At 36.2% G+C, this 19,760-nt stretch overlaps 1 protein-coding gene across 6 annotated transcripts in view; it reads right to left on the bottom strand.

Moving 5' to 3' along the window:
• LOC575645 overlaps positions 1-19,760 on the bottom strand; it is a 72,648-nt gene that overhangs the window by 6,828 nt on the left and 46,060 nt on the right. For 3 of the 6 annotated variants that reach the window (XM_030985502.1, XM_030985503.1, XM_030985507.1), the window contains exons 6-11: positions 16,860-16,880; positions 15,691-15,729; positions 13,069-13,104; positions 5,905-5,957; positions 5,078-5,162; positions 2,137-2,180 (exon numbers count right to left, since the gene is read on the bottom strand). In XM_030985502.1, coding sequence (XP_030841362.1) covers positions 2,137-2,180; positions 5,078-5,162; positions 5,905-5,957; positions 13,069-13,104; positions 15,691-15,729; positions 16,860-16,880 — 278 coding nt within the window. The remainder of the gene's footprint in view (positions 1-2,136; positions 2,181-5,077; positions 5,163-5,904; positions 5,958-13,068; positions 13,105-15,690; positions 15,730-16,859; positions 16,881-19,760) is intronic. The other 3 variants (XM_030985504.1, XM_030985505.1, XM_030985506.1) reach the window with 3 other exon arrangements.

Raw genomic sequence — 19,760 nt, 5'->3', positions numbered from 1 at the left:
ATAAAACACTTTGGAGCAATACATATTATCCCTCCTGCTTCTCCGATTGGTATCACGTCTTATAAGAGACATTATCCTAGCTCTTAAAACAATACACACACTAATAATGGGCTAGATCGCAATGACATTGCCTTTGTACAAAATACATTCTCTCCTAACGATCCCTTTCCGGCCGATAACTTCAACAACCTTGTCGGAAAACAATTGGTGCAAATATCACAATTTTTGACAGATCCAAGGTTCTTTATTTTTCTAAGCACAACCTCCAGATACCTCTCAATCCTTAGAATCTCTGCCAGGAATCGAGTACAGCATTTATTCTTGACATGTCTTAGGGGGCCCTCATGCAGTCAAAGATAAACTTGAGTTCTTGTAAATATAGAAAATAAATTCTCACAGAATCCAATGCAACTTACACTGAATGTTCAAGATTACAAATATATGACATGTGGCAAACACTTTTGAAGAAAATGTATAGTGGGGTCTAACATGTCTCTTGTATACGCCTGTAGGGGGGGGGGGTTATTTTATCTCAAGCTGGAATGACTCACCCTTACTCTACCTGCTATTAAAGAGTAATAAGAATCTTCAAGTGATCTATGTGATGGAGTTAATGCAATTGAGAATAGAATATACTTTTTTTGGTGGACAGTTGCTAAAATCGATTTTGATTTATCATTATTGATTTACCAATTACCTGAACTCAAGACAGTCACTAAAATACTCTGGTGCCTGATCATGAAAAAATTTGTATACAAATAAAAGAATCTTAAAAACAATCCTCTGTTTGATTGGCAACCAATGAAGGGATGTTAGTAGAGGCATGGCATCGTGACGACGGTCTAAACGAAAAATAATACGAGCCGCCCAGTTCTGTAAACTTTGAAGTCTTCTTATATATGTTTGAGGGACTTCTGTAAGCAACCCGTTACAATAATCCAACCGGGAAAGAACATGGCTGCGAATCACATGATGACATGCATCTTCAGATACATACTTCCTAATCTGTGATACATTCTTCAACTGATATCGTACAAATTTACAAAGCTGGTCTATTTGGTTAGACATGGACATATTGCAATCAAAAATGACACCAAGGTTCTTGACCGATGTAGATGGTGCAATCTGGGTGGTTCCGAATGTAAGATTAACATCATTAATGTTTCCCAAGTTGTGTTTGGAGCCGATTACCAAAAACTCTGTCTTTTCCTCATTTAGTTTAAGCTTATTCCTTCCCATCCACATACTTGTACTGTACGTACAAACCTTCGCTCCAATGCAGACCCATTTCGACTGACATTTCATGTGGCTCGTAGTAAGGCAGGAGATCGCACATTCACTGTTGCAGCAGCTAAGGAGTGGAATAAACTTCCCTCCAGTATCAAAGCTGCTGCATCAGTGGATGTTTTTAAGAAACTCCTTAAAACCTATTTATTTCCTACTTGATTCGCTATTTTTTTTTGTTTTTTTTGTTTTTTGTTCAATGTTATGTTATGTTATGATTTGTGGTTATTATTGTAAGCGCTGTGATATAGTGTACTATGAATAGCGTAGCTAAATGCCTAATAATAATAATAATAATAATAATAATAATAATATAGAGAGCAACTTGCTCATATGAACACTGGTACATCCCATATATGTTTGTTTTTTTGCTGTCACAAAATATGGAAATGAACACACAAAAAGCCCAACAGGAACGTGTGAATACTGCACAGCAAGAACTCCTGAATGTTACCGATGTATTCCATTGACGTAATGAATACATGTCACATTTTTGTACTAGGGGGTGTTTCACAAAGATCCTAAGTCGAACTTCACTCTAAGTTGGACTTACCTTTAAACATTATGGAGAGCCATTTGTACATATATTAAAAAGAAAAATTTAAGTATTTTAGACTCTTCATAAATTCCACATCAAGAACATGAAATCTAACATGATAATACAAAATACAATTGATTTGAATCAACATTTTATGCCTTTTAAAATAACTTTAAAAAATATTTTCAAAAATGCTAACGGCCTTCAATAATTGATAAGTCCAACTTAGAGATAAGTTCAACTTAGGATCTTTGTAAAACACCCCCCCCCCCCCCCCCCCGATATTGTAAAATGTTTTTTTAAATCATACTCACCAACTCAGTAAGGGGATTTGCTCTTGCTGGCTGTCCCCAAGATGCTGAGGATAGCAAAACAAAGCCATTAAAAGATGAATTATTACTTTGAAATAAATGAAGTCATCATGAGTCGCATTCGTCAATATCCTTTGCTAAGAGCAAGAACAGCAAAAAATCTGGGCTATTTAAAATTATATGATTTAATGCCCTTCTGGCTCTCAGCAGACTCACAAGGAGATTCTTCTCCTCTAAACAAAATGTTTAATTAAATCTCTTACCTATAGTCGACATACTGTTAGTAAACCAGCACTGATCTTTATACCACTGTACTAAAAACGAGGAAAGACAAATTCTTTTCTATACAATAACCCAGTAAATTCCAAACTGCATCTTCACAGCTCTGCCCCTCTAAACAGTGTGGACGAAGATCCGTCCTAAACATCATAAAACATGGCAATTACCTTGCATTCTGCCTTATTCTTTTCGTCTCAACACTGCCAAGGTTCGATTCAGGGAAGGAATTGCAAATGACTTATTTACCGGCAAACTTAAAATTATGTATACACATGATCATGGCATGGCAGTAATATAATATATCAAGGGGAAAGCTGATCTGGCAAATCCACACAGAAGTTGCAACAATGAGTTGGGCCGTGCTGTCCCGCTTTTAATGAAAGGAGGTGATTTCCTAAAACTACCTCATATTATCTTTTAGAAGAATAAAATAAATAAAAGACTACTTCCCTATACACTCCTTTGTATAAATGCACTATGACTTTTGAAGATAGCTTGCTTTTCCTGATTCCCAAACAATATCGATCTCTAAAAATAATTTATATCTATAGATGACCGAGTATAATTACAGGTAAAGTCCAAAGCTAGCAGTGATTTCTCTGTTTGGTTATCATTAAGTAAATGTTAATTGATCCCAAAGATATATATTTAGTGATCTGTTCTTCCTCTATAAAAAGGGAAGGTAAATATCTCAACATTTTCCCTAAATAAGAAGCAAAAATTCTTCTTCATTAATACTGCTATAAATGAATTGACATTTTAAAGAGACAAGAATTCTGCCACATTCCTTGATTATTATTTTATAGAGGCAAAGTTGAGGATGGGTTATGTAATTCTATTGTTAAATAAAACTGTCCAACATAACTGGGGAATGGTTGTGTATGGTGAGAATTTTAATCTGTAAATCTTGCTGGAAAATCACATAGAGTGGAAAGGCATTACTACACACAAATAAGAGTTAACAGGACTCCTCATACAAGTGGCACCTAAGTTTATTTTGTGCCAATTTGGTGCAAAGAGGCAAACAAACTTTATTTGTTATTATTTGGAATATGAAGGCATTTCAAGAGCAATGCTTTTCATGTGACATATTGCTCCCGTAATATGTCATTTATTTGATGCTTACGTGTACAATGCTTTTTTTTTTTAACCATTATGATGTATTTTATCTTGTAAATGACCATGCAATTCAGCTTCGGCTGCAAGAACGTCATTTTGAATAAACCCTTATTGAATTGAATCGAATTGAGATGAATAGTGATCTCAACTTTAAAAACATTTCTTATTCATCTGATTTCTCTTAAACGTTAACTAATCTGTCTTATTTTTATTCAGGCCAACTTTCTCCAAAGGCTTTGATTCCCAGCTAATACATTTCAGCTTTCATGATCTCTGCCTATCTATTTTTTAATGTTTAATTATAAATCAGAGAACAATAGCTTTTCAATCCTGGTGTGCTGTATTTGGCAAGGTCACAAAGTACAAAGTGTATAATACAAACATACATGTAACATAGAAACGCACATAGAAACAGTCAACAGTCAATAGGCAATCACTATCGCCCTGATAAAAGTACCCCCAGATATTAATTGATGTCAGCGGTGGGATATAATTCCCTTTAAGTGGACATGTTTAGGATGAGACACACAAGGCGTTGGCAGACGCTGTCTGATGATAATGCAATAAGGGTGAGAATTACAAAATTGGCATGTTTGGCAAATGATTACAAGCCAGCACATAATTAATGCAGTCCAGGCTCTTCCATTAATATAAAATGTAGTCATTATTGGAAAGATGCATATTGTCTGTTTGGAGCCAGCATAGCTCATGTTCTCTACATGTACAGTAAAGATTAGGATCAGAGTATAAGAACTCATCTATAGGGCCATTTACACTTGCAACCAAACATGCCAAACGATGCCAAACAGGGGCCTGACCGCGATCTTTGGGTGAAGTTTGCTAAGCAACTACGCTAAACCGCAAAAGATGCCTAGCCAGTAACATTCCAAGCCGGAGTGTGATTTGTTTTAATGTCTATGTGATGTTTGGTAGCAGCTGAAAAATCACAATATTTGGCACATGACATTCAGCACTTCACGATTGTTACCAATTTAATGGCAGGGGCAGGGCCAGGGCCAGGGTCAAAGGTCGGGAAGACCGCACATGCCCATTACCAACCGAAACACGCCCAAACATCACTGAGCTTTAATTCAGTCGGTGATGTTTCAGCCCGAGTGTAAACGGCAGAGCCAACAAAAACAAATAAATTTTGATTTTATTTTTATTTCTTTTTAAATAATATTTTTAATGAGGTATTTGACAGTCTAAATGCTCCATTTGAGTTGGGGTAGGTCTAGAAGACACCAAAGGCATTTTGGGTTAGTTCCATGGTACTCATCATTGAGGTGAGAATAGGTCTAGAACATACATGTATAGGTAAAGGTTATTTCTAGGCACTTACATGTAGTAATGATTTGGGGAGCTGGTAAATTCATGACCTCGGTTAACCTTTATTTACCTAGACTTTCACTGAGCTATTTCAAAAGAAGAAATTTGAATTATTAAACATCACCAACGTTTATGCCTTTTTTGCATTCCAAAGGCGTCTTTTCCTGCTGCTACATTTAACTATAAAGCTACCTTAGATTCAGTTCTAGGTACTCACCGTTAAGATCGGTAGGTCTAGAAGGAACCTGTGGTGGACCTCTAGGGATATCCTCGGTCGGATCTAAGTACTCTCCATTATCACTCTGAAATGAAGGAGAACAAAATTAATGAATGTTCCTTTTGAAAACTTTAGATGCTTAAAGGTATAGACCAGTTCTGGTCATGCGATTACATTGTGAAAGAAACATTGTGGAATCGATCAGAAAAGGTTGATCATCTAGCATATAAGTATTGGTGTGTATTGCAAGGCTCTGGAATCATCAAAATGAAAATTTGGCCCAGTCTAGGTAAAGATACAAGCACTGTACACAAAAAGATGTATATGGGACTACGCGATATCTATCCAGTCCGGAAAAATATGATAATTTACCAAATATATCAATTAGTAGGCAGTTTCCCAGCAAAATTTGTATCATCACGTATTAGCCAAAACCTATTCTTTGACATGACTGATAATTTAAGAGCTTCAATTTTATTTTTTGAGAGGGGGGCGTTTCCAAAACTGGTCTATAATAAGCTTCAAACGATGCAAGCATAATCTTAAAATGGCATTCTTATGCTTCATAAATCAACTTGGAAATGTGCCTTGACATTTGTCGTAATTTTCCAAGCAATTCAACTTCAGTGGGTGGTTATGCATCCATGAGGACTAAAACTTGAAAACTCATATCCAAGGACAAAATAAAGCCTGGAGCAATTGTCGCCAGAGCAAATGTAGGATTATCATATTTCTAGCTCAGTACATTTGCTTTCCATGCACATGTTTGGTGTTCTGCTGGGCACGCAGTAAATACTGATGAAATGAATAATGAAATAAAAACTTACTTCTACTTCTTCTTCATCATCTGTGAAACAATCTATATTATCGTCTTCCGTATCTAGAAAAAAATCATATCGAGAAATAAGACAAATATCCATCATTACTATTTGTATGAAGATTTTGTACCAACCTGAAAAATTAATGTAGCAATATCTATTGCTTTGGGGCTTTGGGCAAAAGTTCCTAGATGACCATTCAATTTCAAAACATTTCTCAAGTTTGTGAAATAGTACTCAGATGACCGTGAAGTGTTTCTCCATATCACATGGGTCGGGAGTGCGCATGCGTAAAAAAGTGAATACATGTTTAAATACCCAAATGCTAAGACAATGGATGTATGTGCACAGTCCTTGCAAAATGATTGAGTATAAGGACAAATTAGTGTTTTTTCTCCCTGTGTTCAATATTAAAAGTAATTAAAAACATGAGGATGTACTAAGGAAAATTGAGGTACAAGACATGATTAATAATAACAAATATTGGCTGCCTTTTCTTTCAATATACAATGTGTAAAAAATCACTTGGTGCTATAGTAAGCAAACCTTAAGCAAACACTAGGTTCCCTGTCACAATATGATTTCACCTACTATTCATTATATATATATATATATATATATATATATATATATATATATATATATATATATTACAGTAACCATTGTTCTAAAACTAGCTAAAGAATCTATACTGAGCTCAAAAGCTGTTTCCAGGCCAACATAAACTTTAAACATAATGCACTGTGGTGAATTACGAATGAGCAAGGGCCCTAAAAATACTCTTCACCTGATACCTGCCAACTTTCGACTGAAAAAAATTTGTTATCTCTCATGGCAAGATTAGGAATACACTCTATTTTGTATTATTTTCACACAAAATGTTTCAGAAAAAAAGAAGCTAGGGTTCGAAATAATAGCTTGAAGACCAAAAAATAGGAATCACTCCTCCAAAATAGGAATGGATGGCTCAGTCAGTAGAGCGTCCGCCTCACAACCGGGAGGTCGTGGGTTCAAACACCGGACGCGTCATACCAAAAGACGTTAAAAGACGGGAGTTGCTGCTACCTTGTTTGGCGTTCAACAATAGAGGATAGAGTAACATCGATCTGGTGCTGCTCAGTGGCTGCCGGGCTCACGATCAATTGGGCAAAAAAGAATTTCCATTTTCGGTTTAACTTAATAAAATTTGGAGTGGACTTTAAAAGATTATTATTATTATTATTATTATCATTATTATTATGTCACCCTATTTTTGGTATTTGAGAGAATTTCATATTATACATCCATGCACAGGAATCTGATGATTCTCGGGTGTACCAAAAGTGGGTCAGCTAGCACTTAACAATGGAATTACAATGATGCAATCGATCTGAACCCCATACCGTCTTCGGGGGTACCTGTGATGAGTAACACTCAGGGGAGCCTATGATGGCCTCAGAACTATTTTTAGACTGGTGTCATGCCAAGCACCTTGTGCACAATCGCAAGGTATGACATTGAACCTTTGGCAACTGTGACCCCAGCCTTTAAAAATTTACCTTAAAAAAACAACTGACCTCTTTAAAAGAAAGTTAGGTCATGGTCATGGTCAGATAGTATAGTCAGCTGGATGCTGCTTTTGTATACATATTAATTTCTGCCAGATTAAGACATCCAATGACTAATTTGAAGTTTTTAAGACAGAGGTGCAAACTGTTGTTTGAGCTGTTTAAAAATCTGTACAACTATTAGAAATAACATAACTAATGATTTTTCTAACACCATATAACAATGACAATCCCTAGACTTTTAACAACCAAAACAATAAGCCTCTCACAACGTTATGTATTTAAATGCTCCCGAAATAACTACTTAGAGAAACGGAGGTAGTTTTCTTTCCGAGTCACCTTCAGAGCTGGGGAGGGGGGGGGGGGGGTGTTTTCCAGGAAGTAAATATGTCTACAGGGTGATAGCTAGCCCTCCCAGTAATAGTTGTCCTAGAATCTTTTTAACTATTCACTACTGCACAATTTCATACTTCCTTTCTTTCAAAATAACTTTCTATCAAGCCTCCCCCCCCCCCCACCCAGCAGGGGAAAGGGGTGTATCTTACTGAAGGGTAATGAACAAAACACTTTCCATTGACATGTGGCATGAAGTGGGTTTGCTTCAAACAAAATTACAAGTAAAAGTGCAGGATTGGCATCTGATTTACAAAATAACTACACAAGGGGTGGGGTAGGAGGGGTGGGGTAGGAGGGGTGGGGTAGGAGGGGTGGGCAGGAGGGGTGGGGTAGGAGGGGTGGGTAGGGGGTAGGAGGGGTGAGGTAGGGGGATCGGGTAGGAGGGGTGGGGTAGGAGGGGGTTGGTAGGAGGGGTGGGTACGAAGGGTGGGTAGGAGGGGTGGGGTAGGAGGGGTGGGGTAGGAGGGGTGGGTAGGAGGGGGTGGGTAGGAGGGGTGGGTAGGAGGGGGTGGGGTAGGAGGGGGTGGGGTAGGAGGGGTGGAATAGGAGGGGTGGGTAGGAGGGGTGGGTAGGAGGGGTGGGGTAGGAGGGGGTGGGTAGGAGGGGTGGGGTAGGAGGGGGTGGGTAGGAGGGGTGGGGTAGGAGGGGTGGGTAGGAGGGGTGGGGTAGGAGGGGTGGGTAGGAGGGGTGGGGTAGGAGGGGGTGGGTAGGAGGGGGTGGGTAGGAGGGGTGGGGTAGGAGGGGTGGGTAGGAGGGGTGGGGTAGGAGGGGTGGGGTAGGAGGGGTGGGGTAGGAGGGGTGGGTAAGAGGGGTGGGTAGGAGGGGTGGGGAAGGAGGGGGTGGGTAGGAGGGGTGGGGTAGGAGGAGGTCGGGTAGGAGGGTTGGGGTAGGAGGGGGTAGGTAGGAGGGGTGGGGTAGGAGGGGGAGGGGTGGGGTGGAAGGGGGTTAGAGACGATGGGGTAGGAGGGGTGGAAGAAGGTGGGAGAAGTCAGGGGGCGAGGAAGGGGTCAAATCTAAGTGATGATTGACAGGCAAATATGTCATCCACACATACCGCAGATTAGCGATGGACTGCAGAGGAAACTGGTACAAGTAAAACGGAAATGAGAGGTGTAAGAAGATTTAATATCCTGGGCTCCCCGCAGCCAGCGAGAGACTCTACCTGAAGTGACTTCTACATGCCGGAGTGGAGAGTTAGGGTGCGTTCAAGCGATTTTTTTGAAGGTAACTAACTAACATGAATCACAAATCAAAACACCGTTAAAAAACATTGTTACTGCGGTAAAGCGTTCAAGTGATTTTTCATCAACGCTGATTCTCGCTCATTTCAAGCCCAGCCACTGCTCATCACACTGTGCAGTTTGACCCAGAAAGTGTAGGTCAACTTTGCCGCGTGCTTTCAGTCTGTGGTTTTACGGTCGACTGTCGGTCACACCGGAAGCAGGCGAGGATAATGACGTCATGGAATCATGATTGAGATCTCTGTTCTTTCAAGCGAATTTTAGCGACCGCAAAACGCATCTTTTTCAGCGTTTCATGTTTGCGTTTTTAAACACGTTTATTTTTCACGACCGACCAAAAATCGCTTGACCACAACCGTGTTTTAAACTAAACGTCTTTGAAAGCCGTGTTTCTAGGGTGAAAAAGTGTCGCTTGAACGCACCCTTATATACATGTATACTACCCAAAGCCCAGAGACTTTAACGATTACAGCAGAGAGGAAGTGCTTTACGCTCTGTAGGGCTTGATGATTCTGTCCATATCAACACAAGGTCAATGATATAGGGGACAGGTGGGGGGCTTGATCAACAAATGAGGGGGGTTACCCTGCACGTCCCCCACCTCCTTTAAAGGTAGTGTCTCCCTTTTGCAGCCAACATCAAATTTTGTAGAATTTTGCAGGAATTATGAATATGTCACGAATGTCCTATCTGTGAAATTTAAACATTATTTTGACAAATTTCACTTTTAAAAACACTGCATTATTTTAGGGCGACTTCTGTTCTGCTACAGTCATTCCAAACTCTTCGTTATATTTCCTATTCTGGCCCGGTATGAAGGTGTAAGAGGATGAAACAGTAAGCTTATGGGTCACTTTGCCCCATGAACATTTTCTTAACTTTCATCTTCAGTTTTGTAAATTGGAAAGTCTACCAAATAATTAACTCGCCGACTACTGAATCATCAACTTTCCATAGGCTTAACACTGGGACCAGCCGGTTCCAGTAAGCAATGGTTAAAAAGAAATGCGCAAGTTAAGCTTGAAGCTCTAATAAAAGTAATTAAAAGTGCAAAAGAAACTACCAATCATGAATGCACATACATACATGTTTGCCATGTTCTGTTGGCTTACACATACTATAAAATGCTAGAAATTCAAATTCAAATATATAATCTTTCACTTCATAAAAAAAGAATGTACATCATTCAAGTACATGTATACAAAGTATACAGTGAAATCAAACAACAAAACAATACAAAGCAAAGCATTTACAATATATAAATTACATAAATACAAAGCAGGAAAAAATACAAGATAGAAAAAAGTCGAGTGACTAGAAAAGAATTAGAAAATAGTAGACTAGAGTATATGAAGGGCCACTGCAAAAATTGTCGGGTGAAATTAAAAAGGAATGAGGAGAAAGAAAAGCAAACACATAAATAACCCCATTGCAATACTTCAATTATTAAAGAGGGCATGTGTTTATCAGTACTGAATTCTTTATACAGGCTTCAAAAGCATTAAAGGGATTATCTACCAATGTTAAATCTGAGATGCACGGCCCTACGTGACATCAGTGTCTGGGATATGGTGTTATATTGAAGCCTGAAACAAAAATTCGCTTCAAAATGATCAAAGAAGTGCCTCAAAAAAGTAAAAACCTTTGAGTGGCCGGTTTTTCCATACTCGTTTTCCCATATAGACTGTAGTGTTATGAAAACCATTTGGCAAACACAAAATTTGATTTCGATTTTTCAATCATAAATATCTTGATAATCAGACAGACAATCGGCTTGTAAAAGCCATTGGGTTCCTGACTGACCTAAAGGTTTATAATTATCATTGCAGCATGAGCTAAATCAAGGATTTTTTTGAAGGATCTAAGACAAAGTTACCGGATCCCTTTAAATGCTGAACAGTTTTTTTGAAGGTAGCAGGAAGAGAGGCCATATATAGTTTGGGACCTGAGAAAAGCAAAGACCTTTAGGTGAACATAGTTTGTACAGAGGGCATGTGGAAATCGTATGTATGGTCCGTGAGTTTCATAACAATGAGTATCAGAGAAAATGTCTAGGAAAGTTCTATACAGACTCAATAAGGTATAAAAAAAAAAAATTTAACCCCTAAAAAACCAATAGTTTGAGGAGTAAAATACAAAACCTCCTCATCAGTTTGTGCCATATTGAAGATACAGAGTTATGAAGCGCATAACATATACATGTATGTGATATTTTGAAGCGGTGGTGCAGTGTTTTTTTTTAAAGAGGTTTACCGTGATATCGACAAGGGCTTTCCAACAACAAAAAATGGGCCTGAAAGGCTCAAATCAAGCACAACATTTAAATGCATAATACCTGTACTTCACCATCACAATCTAATGCAAAGCCTTGAAAGCCGAAAGGGCCATTGATATTTGATGTTAATAGAAGCTAATGCACACTACGCAATGACACAATATTTTCAACAGTCACTACAGATGTTATTCAAAGATTGAAATTATTTGACTAAACACTGACATATAGCACGCCACAGAAAAAAATCATTAAAAATGTGACACGTTATTCATCTGTCAACTAAGTACAAGTTAGAAGCTGTAGATTGTTACATTGAAAGTTGATAGTGTATAGTTTGAAGCTCTTACAGTCAGTTTTCAATAAGAGCCCGTTATATTCACTGTGAGGAAAATAATGTATGTAAAAGATGATTTTTAAATGAAATGGAACTTTAAAAATATTTTGAATTTGCACTAATTTCATATCTTTGGCTGATTTCACATTTCCATATCAAAAGTGAAATTATCTACGTCCTTGACATAATCAAGTATGCAATGTCCATGTATATTTTAAAGATTAATACCATTTTTGGTCATGCGATTGCATTGTGAAAGAAACGTTGTGGAATCGATCAGAAAGGGTTGATCATCTAGCATATAAGTATTGGTGTGTACTAGCTGCAAGGTTCTGGAATCATGAAAATGATAAGAAATTTGGCCCAATCTTGGTAAAGTTACAAGCACTGTACACAGAAAGATGTATAGGGGACTACAATAATAATTGAAATATAATGATTTACCAAAAATATCAATTAGTAGGCGGTTTCCCGGCAAAATTTGTATCATCACGTATTAGTCAAAACATATTCTTTCACATGATTGGTAATGAGAGCTTCCATTTCATTTTTGCGGGGGGGGGGGGGGGGGGGGCGTTTCCAAAACTGGTCTATACCTTTAAGTTTTTAGGATATGTATCAATCTGTCTGACCACTGTAGCAGAGCATGGGTTCAGCCACTGGTATCATGGATGGGGGAGACCTCATACACCTTGGGAATTTAATGCAAGAGAACATGGCCAAAGAAATGGGAAGGGGGGCATGGGGAGAGTCATATGATATTCTTTGAATGTTGCCTCGTCTTTTTCTCATCCTCACCATTTGGTGTGTGAGTGGGGGGGGGGGTTGAAGTTGAAGTTAGATACAACAAGAACAACAATCACACACCTTAAAGCCTGTCTGTACTAGTTTGGCCAGGGGGATTAGACCTCCCTGCAAGGTCACTGAGAGGTGGTATCTCATCAAATTGGCTCTCAATTATCATAAGAAAAAGAGGATCATGGGGGACCCACAGGCACCGATTAGGCATTGTTTGCTATATAGAGGGCACAAGTATAAGTAGTGCAGTTGGGATTTTAAAGGCATAATAAATACAGCAGTAAAAGCTTTAATAACCAAAAGCATATTTAACCCTGAGGCCCCCATGGTGATAGAATGTACATGTGTGTGTACATTTGCAGGCATCTCCACAAATATTATTCATTTGCCCTTGAGTATCAGAAAAATTATACCCACAAACTCTGCTATTAAACATAAACAGTGTATTTACAGCCAAAAGCGCGTACCATCACCCCAAATCAAAGAGATATTCGGTGAAGGTGTAAATGAGGAAAGTCTATATTTTCATGCGAAGCTGTAATAAGCGCAAAGTTTCTGATTGACACGAGAATCGGCTCTCACCTTCATATTCTTCCTCTATGTGTTGTGCACTTTCATCTGAGAGAGGAGTAGGTAGTGGTTTAGTTAGTATTCATCACCAGGGGGTGTTTCACAAAGACTAAGATCGACTTTAAGTTGGACTTAACTATGGCAGGCTGTTCATGCCATTATTTTCTCTCATCATTTACCAGCATTGGTTTCTCAAGGGACGTACCAATCGTGGTCACAAATCTACAGCATATACATCTTTTGATAGTTCATTATTGGAGACAAAATATTTTCTGAAGATCACAATTGAGAGACCAATGGAGAGAGCAACCAGTGGCATGAATGGCCTGCCATAGTTAAGTCCAACTTAAAGTTGATCTTAGTCTTTGTGAAACACCCCCAGATATTTGACCCCATTAGGGTCTTATTCCACGTTTCATCTGAAGAACAGTGCATTCTCCTATCGCAGAAACTACCCCCAACACGATCGAAAAGACTTCCCAGAAAATAAACTCAACAAGAATGTCAATACCTTACTGTAGGTCCCATGGAAATCATGTTCAGTTAATACATAATATGTCATTGTAATGTAAGCACATTTCAAAAGGTGATCGGCAAGGCTTTTGAGAGTTTTTTGCAATCATGTGAGCATGTACCCACTTATTACAATTTAAAAGTGCATGTGCTTTGTAAAATAATAATTGGTTGAAATTATGTATGGAAGTTGTTCATTGATACAAAAAAAGTCTATTTTCTACAATTTGATTAATCAGTGTGGGACCAGTAGGGTGTTAACTCTGCAAAAAATATTGGGTTAAAGCCCTTCTGCTCCTAACAGCTGATTTTGTCCATCAACTTCAAGGTATACTCTTAAAGCTAATCTTGAGCTCTGGTATGGGAATCATATTTCGAGAGAAAATTGCCATGATTAATTCTGGATTGTTTATCCTGCAAAACAAACTCACAACATCTTGCTGGAAATCTTCTTCAATAAAAACCTCAACTCTCATTTTCACATATTACATTCAGTGTAAGTTTCGTTGGATTCTGTGATAATTTATTTTCTATCATTACCAGAACTCAAGCTTATCTTTGAGGGTTACTCTTAAAAATGTATAAGTAAAAGAACTAATACAAATTAAGAGGTATAGCTGCTCCAAACCTTTCATCTTGTTTCACTCTAGGAAAAATAATCTATACAAGTGCAAAATAAATGTATACATTTCTTTGTGAGTAAAATTGTGTTAATACAGGTACTTACATAGTTTATTTACTTAGATGTTGGTGTTAGAACTTTATATAAAAAGATTTATACACAAGTACAAATTAGGTACATACAATGATACATTTCTATCAAGCGTGCTATTCCTTTATATTCAATAAACTGTGATACTTTGGTACACGTATCTACCAACCAAGAAGCATCCAAATATGTAGCAAAAATACATGCAAAGCCAGCAACAAAAAAGGTAAAAAAAGGTTTTTAAAGGGTAAACAGTCTTTCATGATGATTTTATTTTACCGACCATAAGCATGCCACTAAGTTTATAAACTTCTTCCAGAAGTGAAAGTTTTAAAACCATACTATGAGTTTCATTTCCCATTTTATAATGAAATTAGGCATTACGATCTTTTTCGGGAACCAATGTAAAACTGCATGAATTATGTTTCTCTTTCAAAAAGAATAAATAGTCATTCTCGGACCAAACGTCTTAGTCTGTTTATAGCTAAAAGGGCTTTAACTCATACACTTCAGCACAGGGTTAAAGCCCCTCTGGCTCTGAACTGGGACCTGTTTCACAAAGCCTTTTTTCAATGACAAATGACAAATATTAGTGACAATTCTGCTGATAACCAATCAGAAGCAAGGATTTCAGTAGCTTATAACAAAAACTTTCATTTGTCACTGATGACAAGTTTTGTGAAACACCCCAGATCTAAGCCTGGATCAATCCTTCACGACAAGACAAGAGTAAAATCATATTTTCAAACAATACATATTTTGTTGGTTGATCGATTAAACAGCAGCTGTTTTCATTAGTTGCCTGCCACCATCTACACTCAACTATTCTACTGAAAAGCTTGAATGGATGACTATGGTTCTTCTCCATTCGGTGGGGGGGGGGGGGGGGGGGAGGGAGGAGGTTACCTGTTTTTTCTGAAGGTTCATAATTCCAAAACACAAATTTTCAGTTCCAGGTGTTTGTTATTCTTAAAAATAAAATTGGGGATTAATATTTCCAAACATTTGATGCATCACCAAGAGGTTCATGATTCTTAAGGTTTTTGATTCTGAGAATGAAAAAGGATTCATAATTCTGAAAAAATTACATAAGCCTTATAATTCTTGGGGGGGGGGGGAATGAAAATAGGGTTCATAAACTTGAAAATCTAAATGAAAATATTTCAGAAAATGGGATGGAAAGAATAGCAACGAAAAAAAAGACATACTGCAGTTACGTCATTGTCGGAATTACAAACCTTCAGAAAAATGACATTTAACGTCCAGGAGTGGGAGGGGTAGGGGTATTACAAGGGGCGAGTATAGTATAGTTTTGTGGGGGGGGGGGGGCTCTATCTATATTCTATATCTATCTACAAACAAGCCTTGATGCAGTGCTGGGGGGTAGGGGGCAGTCAAAACATTGCCCTTACCTTCGTGGAATACTTCGTACGTCTCTTCCTCAACACCAACTTCAAATATTGAAAAAAAGTTACCAAAATGAGAATTCTGATAAGGTGCACACAATTAATATGATATTGCACCAACAAAAAGATGTCGGACATGAAGATCAGTGGATCGTGCCATTTTTAAGAGCAGGAGTAAGATGAAACTAGGGCCCATATTCAAAATTTGGGCCAAGTTTCACCGGCATTTGGGGTGCATATTATGGTGATATGAATTACTATACAAAATCAACAAACAGTTTTCTTAACGTGATGAATTTAGTTTCGTGATGACATTACCTTACCTATGTTTCAAAGAAATTTTGTTTAAATAAATCAGATTTTACAGATCCACATGTGTGAAGGTGATATGGGCAAAAAACGTGTAATTTAATACACTTAACCCTGCATAACTCAGAGTTGCACAAGTTGAATTTTCACTACATATGGCAAATGATTTTTTTTTTTTTTAAATATTTATCAAACTATGCAAAACATGTGTAATTTGCACTTTCTAAGTGGAATTTTGCACAAGTCAAACTAATTCCTAATAGATCTGACTGTGCTAGATTAATATGATGTCTGAAAAACCTAACTGAGGATGGCAATGTAGTATTAATATGAAAAAGCTTTTAAAATAAGCAAATGATTTAGTACTACTATCATCTATGTTGCTTATAAATAAGCAAGAACAAGATAGTTTATGAAGCAAGTAGAAAATATTCATTGTGGAATTATTCTTGGGTGGAATACTTACTTTGCCATGTCAAAATCATAACTTTTCAAACACAAGTTGGTTTTATGTGTAATAATTCAGTTCAATGTCATATATTGTCTTACTTCAAATACTTTGTCAACTAGAGGACTTAAAATGAGTGAAAGGTTACAGTAATGATCAGTAATTACAACAAATTTCATGAATTTATAAACAAATATAACCACTAAAGTTTGCTGGAAAAACAAACACAAGAAGTAACTAGAAAAAAAAATACATAAAATTCACTTTAACCGGAATATGAGAATGGATTGTCAATCATATTAAAGATTTGGGTTAGTGGACAAATTGTCAATGTTAGAAACAGACTGAATAGAAAGATGGAAAGATGGAAAGAAAAAAGATGGAAAACAAAAAGATGGAAGAATGAAGATTGTCTCACCTTGTTCTTGGGGATAATCATCTTTTAAAACAAATATAGAAACAAAATAAAACAAAGTTTCAAAAAGAGGGTATTAAACGAGATATGTCAAATTTGTGTAAGGGTAAAACAATAAACACTTTTAGCATATGAAAAAATAAAAGATTTAAAACAATTAAACTAAACAAAGTTTCAAAGGGGGTATTTAATGAGATATGTCAAATTTATGTAAGGGTAAAATAATAAACACTTTTAGTATGTGAAAAAATAAAAGATTTAAAACAATCACACTAAACAAAGTTTCAAGAGGGGGTATTACATGAGAAATGTCAAATTTATGTAAGGGTAAAACAATAAACACTTTTAGTATATTAAAAAAATAAAAGATTTAAAACATTCACACAAAACATATACATTTACATGTATATATATATATATATGGGACTTAAATAAAAAATATATTGGGGACTAGTGGAGATGAAAAAGAAAAGTGGGGAGTAAAGGTATATACTAGAAAGAGTACTTCACAAAAGAAACTTGAAATAAGGGGATGAAATGAATGCCATATCATGCATGCCATATGGGACACATTGCCCTAAATCGCCCAAATACTGACTTGGGCCATTTTAAAAGACACTGCCCTACTGATCTAGAATTCAGCAAGCTTCTTATTAAAAACAAAGATGAGGAAATTCAGTCGGACAAGAAGATTAGATTCTTCCTTGGTCCAGTGATGGCTGACCCCATGTCAAATAGCTCATCCTGTTATTAAGATGAGAGGGTCAAGGAAGCAGCGAAAAGAACGGGCCCTTTAGCTTCATGTTTCTCCACATGTGTATCCATCTAGGTTTGAACGTCACAACTTCCTATGACAACTGCTCCGTGGTACAACACCATTTTCTTTATGTAATCAAATTCTATGCACAAATCTTTGTGAATTGTCTTGTCACAAGTTATTTCATTCACCTGTAATGAATTATTGTACAACAATAGTCAGAATGCAAATTGCATACATTATGTGTTGCTAGGAAGGGCAAGCCATAATGTTTGTCCTACCTAGCAACAATTAATCTAGGCAATTCATTATAAATTTGAATGGTTGATAATTGATAAGAAACCCAAATGTTTTGTAAGTACCTCCTATTGGTTAATATATCATATCACTAATTTGTAGAATGTTATCAACATGTCTTTAATATTTTATCAAAAACTAAAAATTCTCTGGAAAATGCTTGGAATTAAAAGTACTTCCTATCGGTTAATATATCAAATCGCTAATTTGTAGAATGTTATCAACATGCCTTTGATATTTTATCAAAAACTAAAAATTCTATGGAAAATGCTTGGAATTGGTAGTACCTCCTATTGGTTAATATATCATATCACTAATTTGTAGAATGTTATCAACATGTCTTTAATATTTTATAAAAACTAAAAATTCTCTGGAAAATGCTTGGAATTTGAAGTACCTCCTCAGTTTTGGTTAATATATCATATCACTAATTTGTAGAATGTTATCAACATGTCTTTAATATTTTATAAAAACTAAAAATTCTCTGGAAAATGCTTGGAATTTGAAGTACCTCCTCAGTATTGGTTAATATATCATATCACTAATTTGTAGAATGTTATCAACATGTCTTTAATATTTTATCAAAAACTAAAAATTCTCTGGAAAATGCTTGGAATTTGAAGTACCTCCTCAGTATTGGTTAATATATCATATCACTAATTTGTAGAATGTTATCGACATGTCTTTAATATTTTATCAAAAACTAAAAATTCTCTGGAAAATGCTTGGAATTTGAAGTACCTCCTCAATATTGGTTAATATATCATATCACTAATTTGTAGAATGTTATCAACATGTCTTTAATATTTGATCAAAAACTAAAAATTCTCCGGAAAATGCTTGGAATTTGAAGTACCTCCTCAGTATTGGTTAATATATCATATCACTAATTTGTAGAATGTTATCAACATGTCTTTAATATTTTATAAAAACTAAAAATTCTCTGGAAAATGCTTGGAATTTAAAGTACCTCCTCAGTATTGGTTAATATATCATATCACTAATTTGTAGAATGTTATCAACATGTCTTTAATATTTTATAAAAACTAAAAATTCTCTGGAAAATGCTTGGAATTTGAAGTACCTCCTCAGTATTGGTTAATATATCATATCACTAATTTGTAGAATGTTATCAACATGTCTTTAATATTTTATCAAAAACTAAAAATTCTCTGGAAAATGCTTGGAATTTGAAGTACCTCCTCAATATTGGTTAATATATCATATCACTAATTTGTAGAATGTTATCAACATGTCTTTAATATTTTATCAAAAACTAAAAATTCTCTGGAAAATGCTTGGAATTTGAAGTACCTCCTCAGTATTGGTTAATATATCATATCACTAATTTGTAGAATGTTATCAACATGTCTTTAATATTTTATCAAAAACTAAAAATTCTCTGGAAAATGCTTGGAATTTGAAGTACCTCCTCAGTATTGGTTAATATATCATATCACTAATATGTAGAATGTTATCAACATGTCTTTAATATTTTATAAAAACTAAAAATTCTCGGGAAAATGCTTGGAATTGACCATATATATTGTACATGTGACAAAAGTTGACGGTGGCAGCCTAACATTTGCTCCTTTAGTTGACTGAAGCAGGTGAAGGGAACTTCATGTAGTTATTTATGATACTTTAGAAATTGAATTTGAGCAGAAATACATTATATTTTACACACCTTAATTCTCAGAAAAATAAGACAGCAGAATCTTACTCATTTTAATACTTGAATTCATATCAATAACATAATTTATTTTAATGATAGTTTGGAACATAAATTGTGCAAAAAACACATTCCATGCTATTATATTCTATTCATTAATTCTCAGAAAAAGAAGAGC

Source organism: Strongylocentrotus purpuratus, unplaced genomic scaffold (assembly GCF_000002235.5).
Source record: "Strongylocentrotus purpuratus isolate Spur 01 unplaced genomic scaffold, Spur_5.0 spur5_scaffold_15, whole genome shotgun sequence".
Classification (NCBI taxonomy): domain Eukaryota; kingdom Metazoa; phylum Echinodermata; class Echinoidea; order Camarodonta; family Strongylocentrotidae; genus Strongylocentrotus; species Strongylocentrotus purpuratus.
This window is presented reverse-complemented; position numbering and strand designations above follow the sequence as displayed.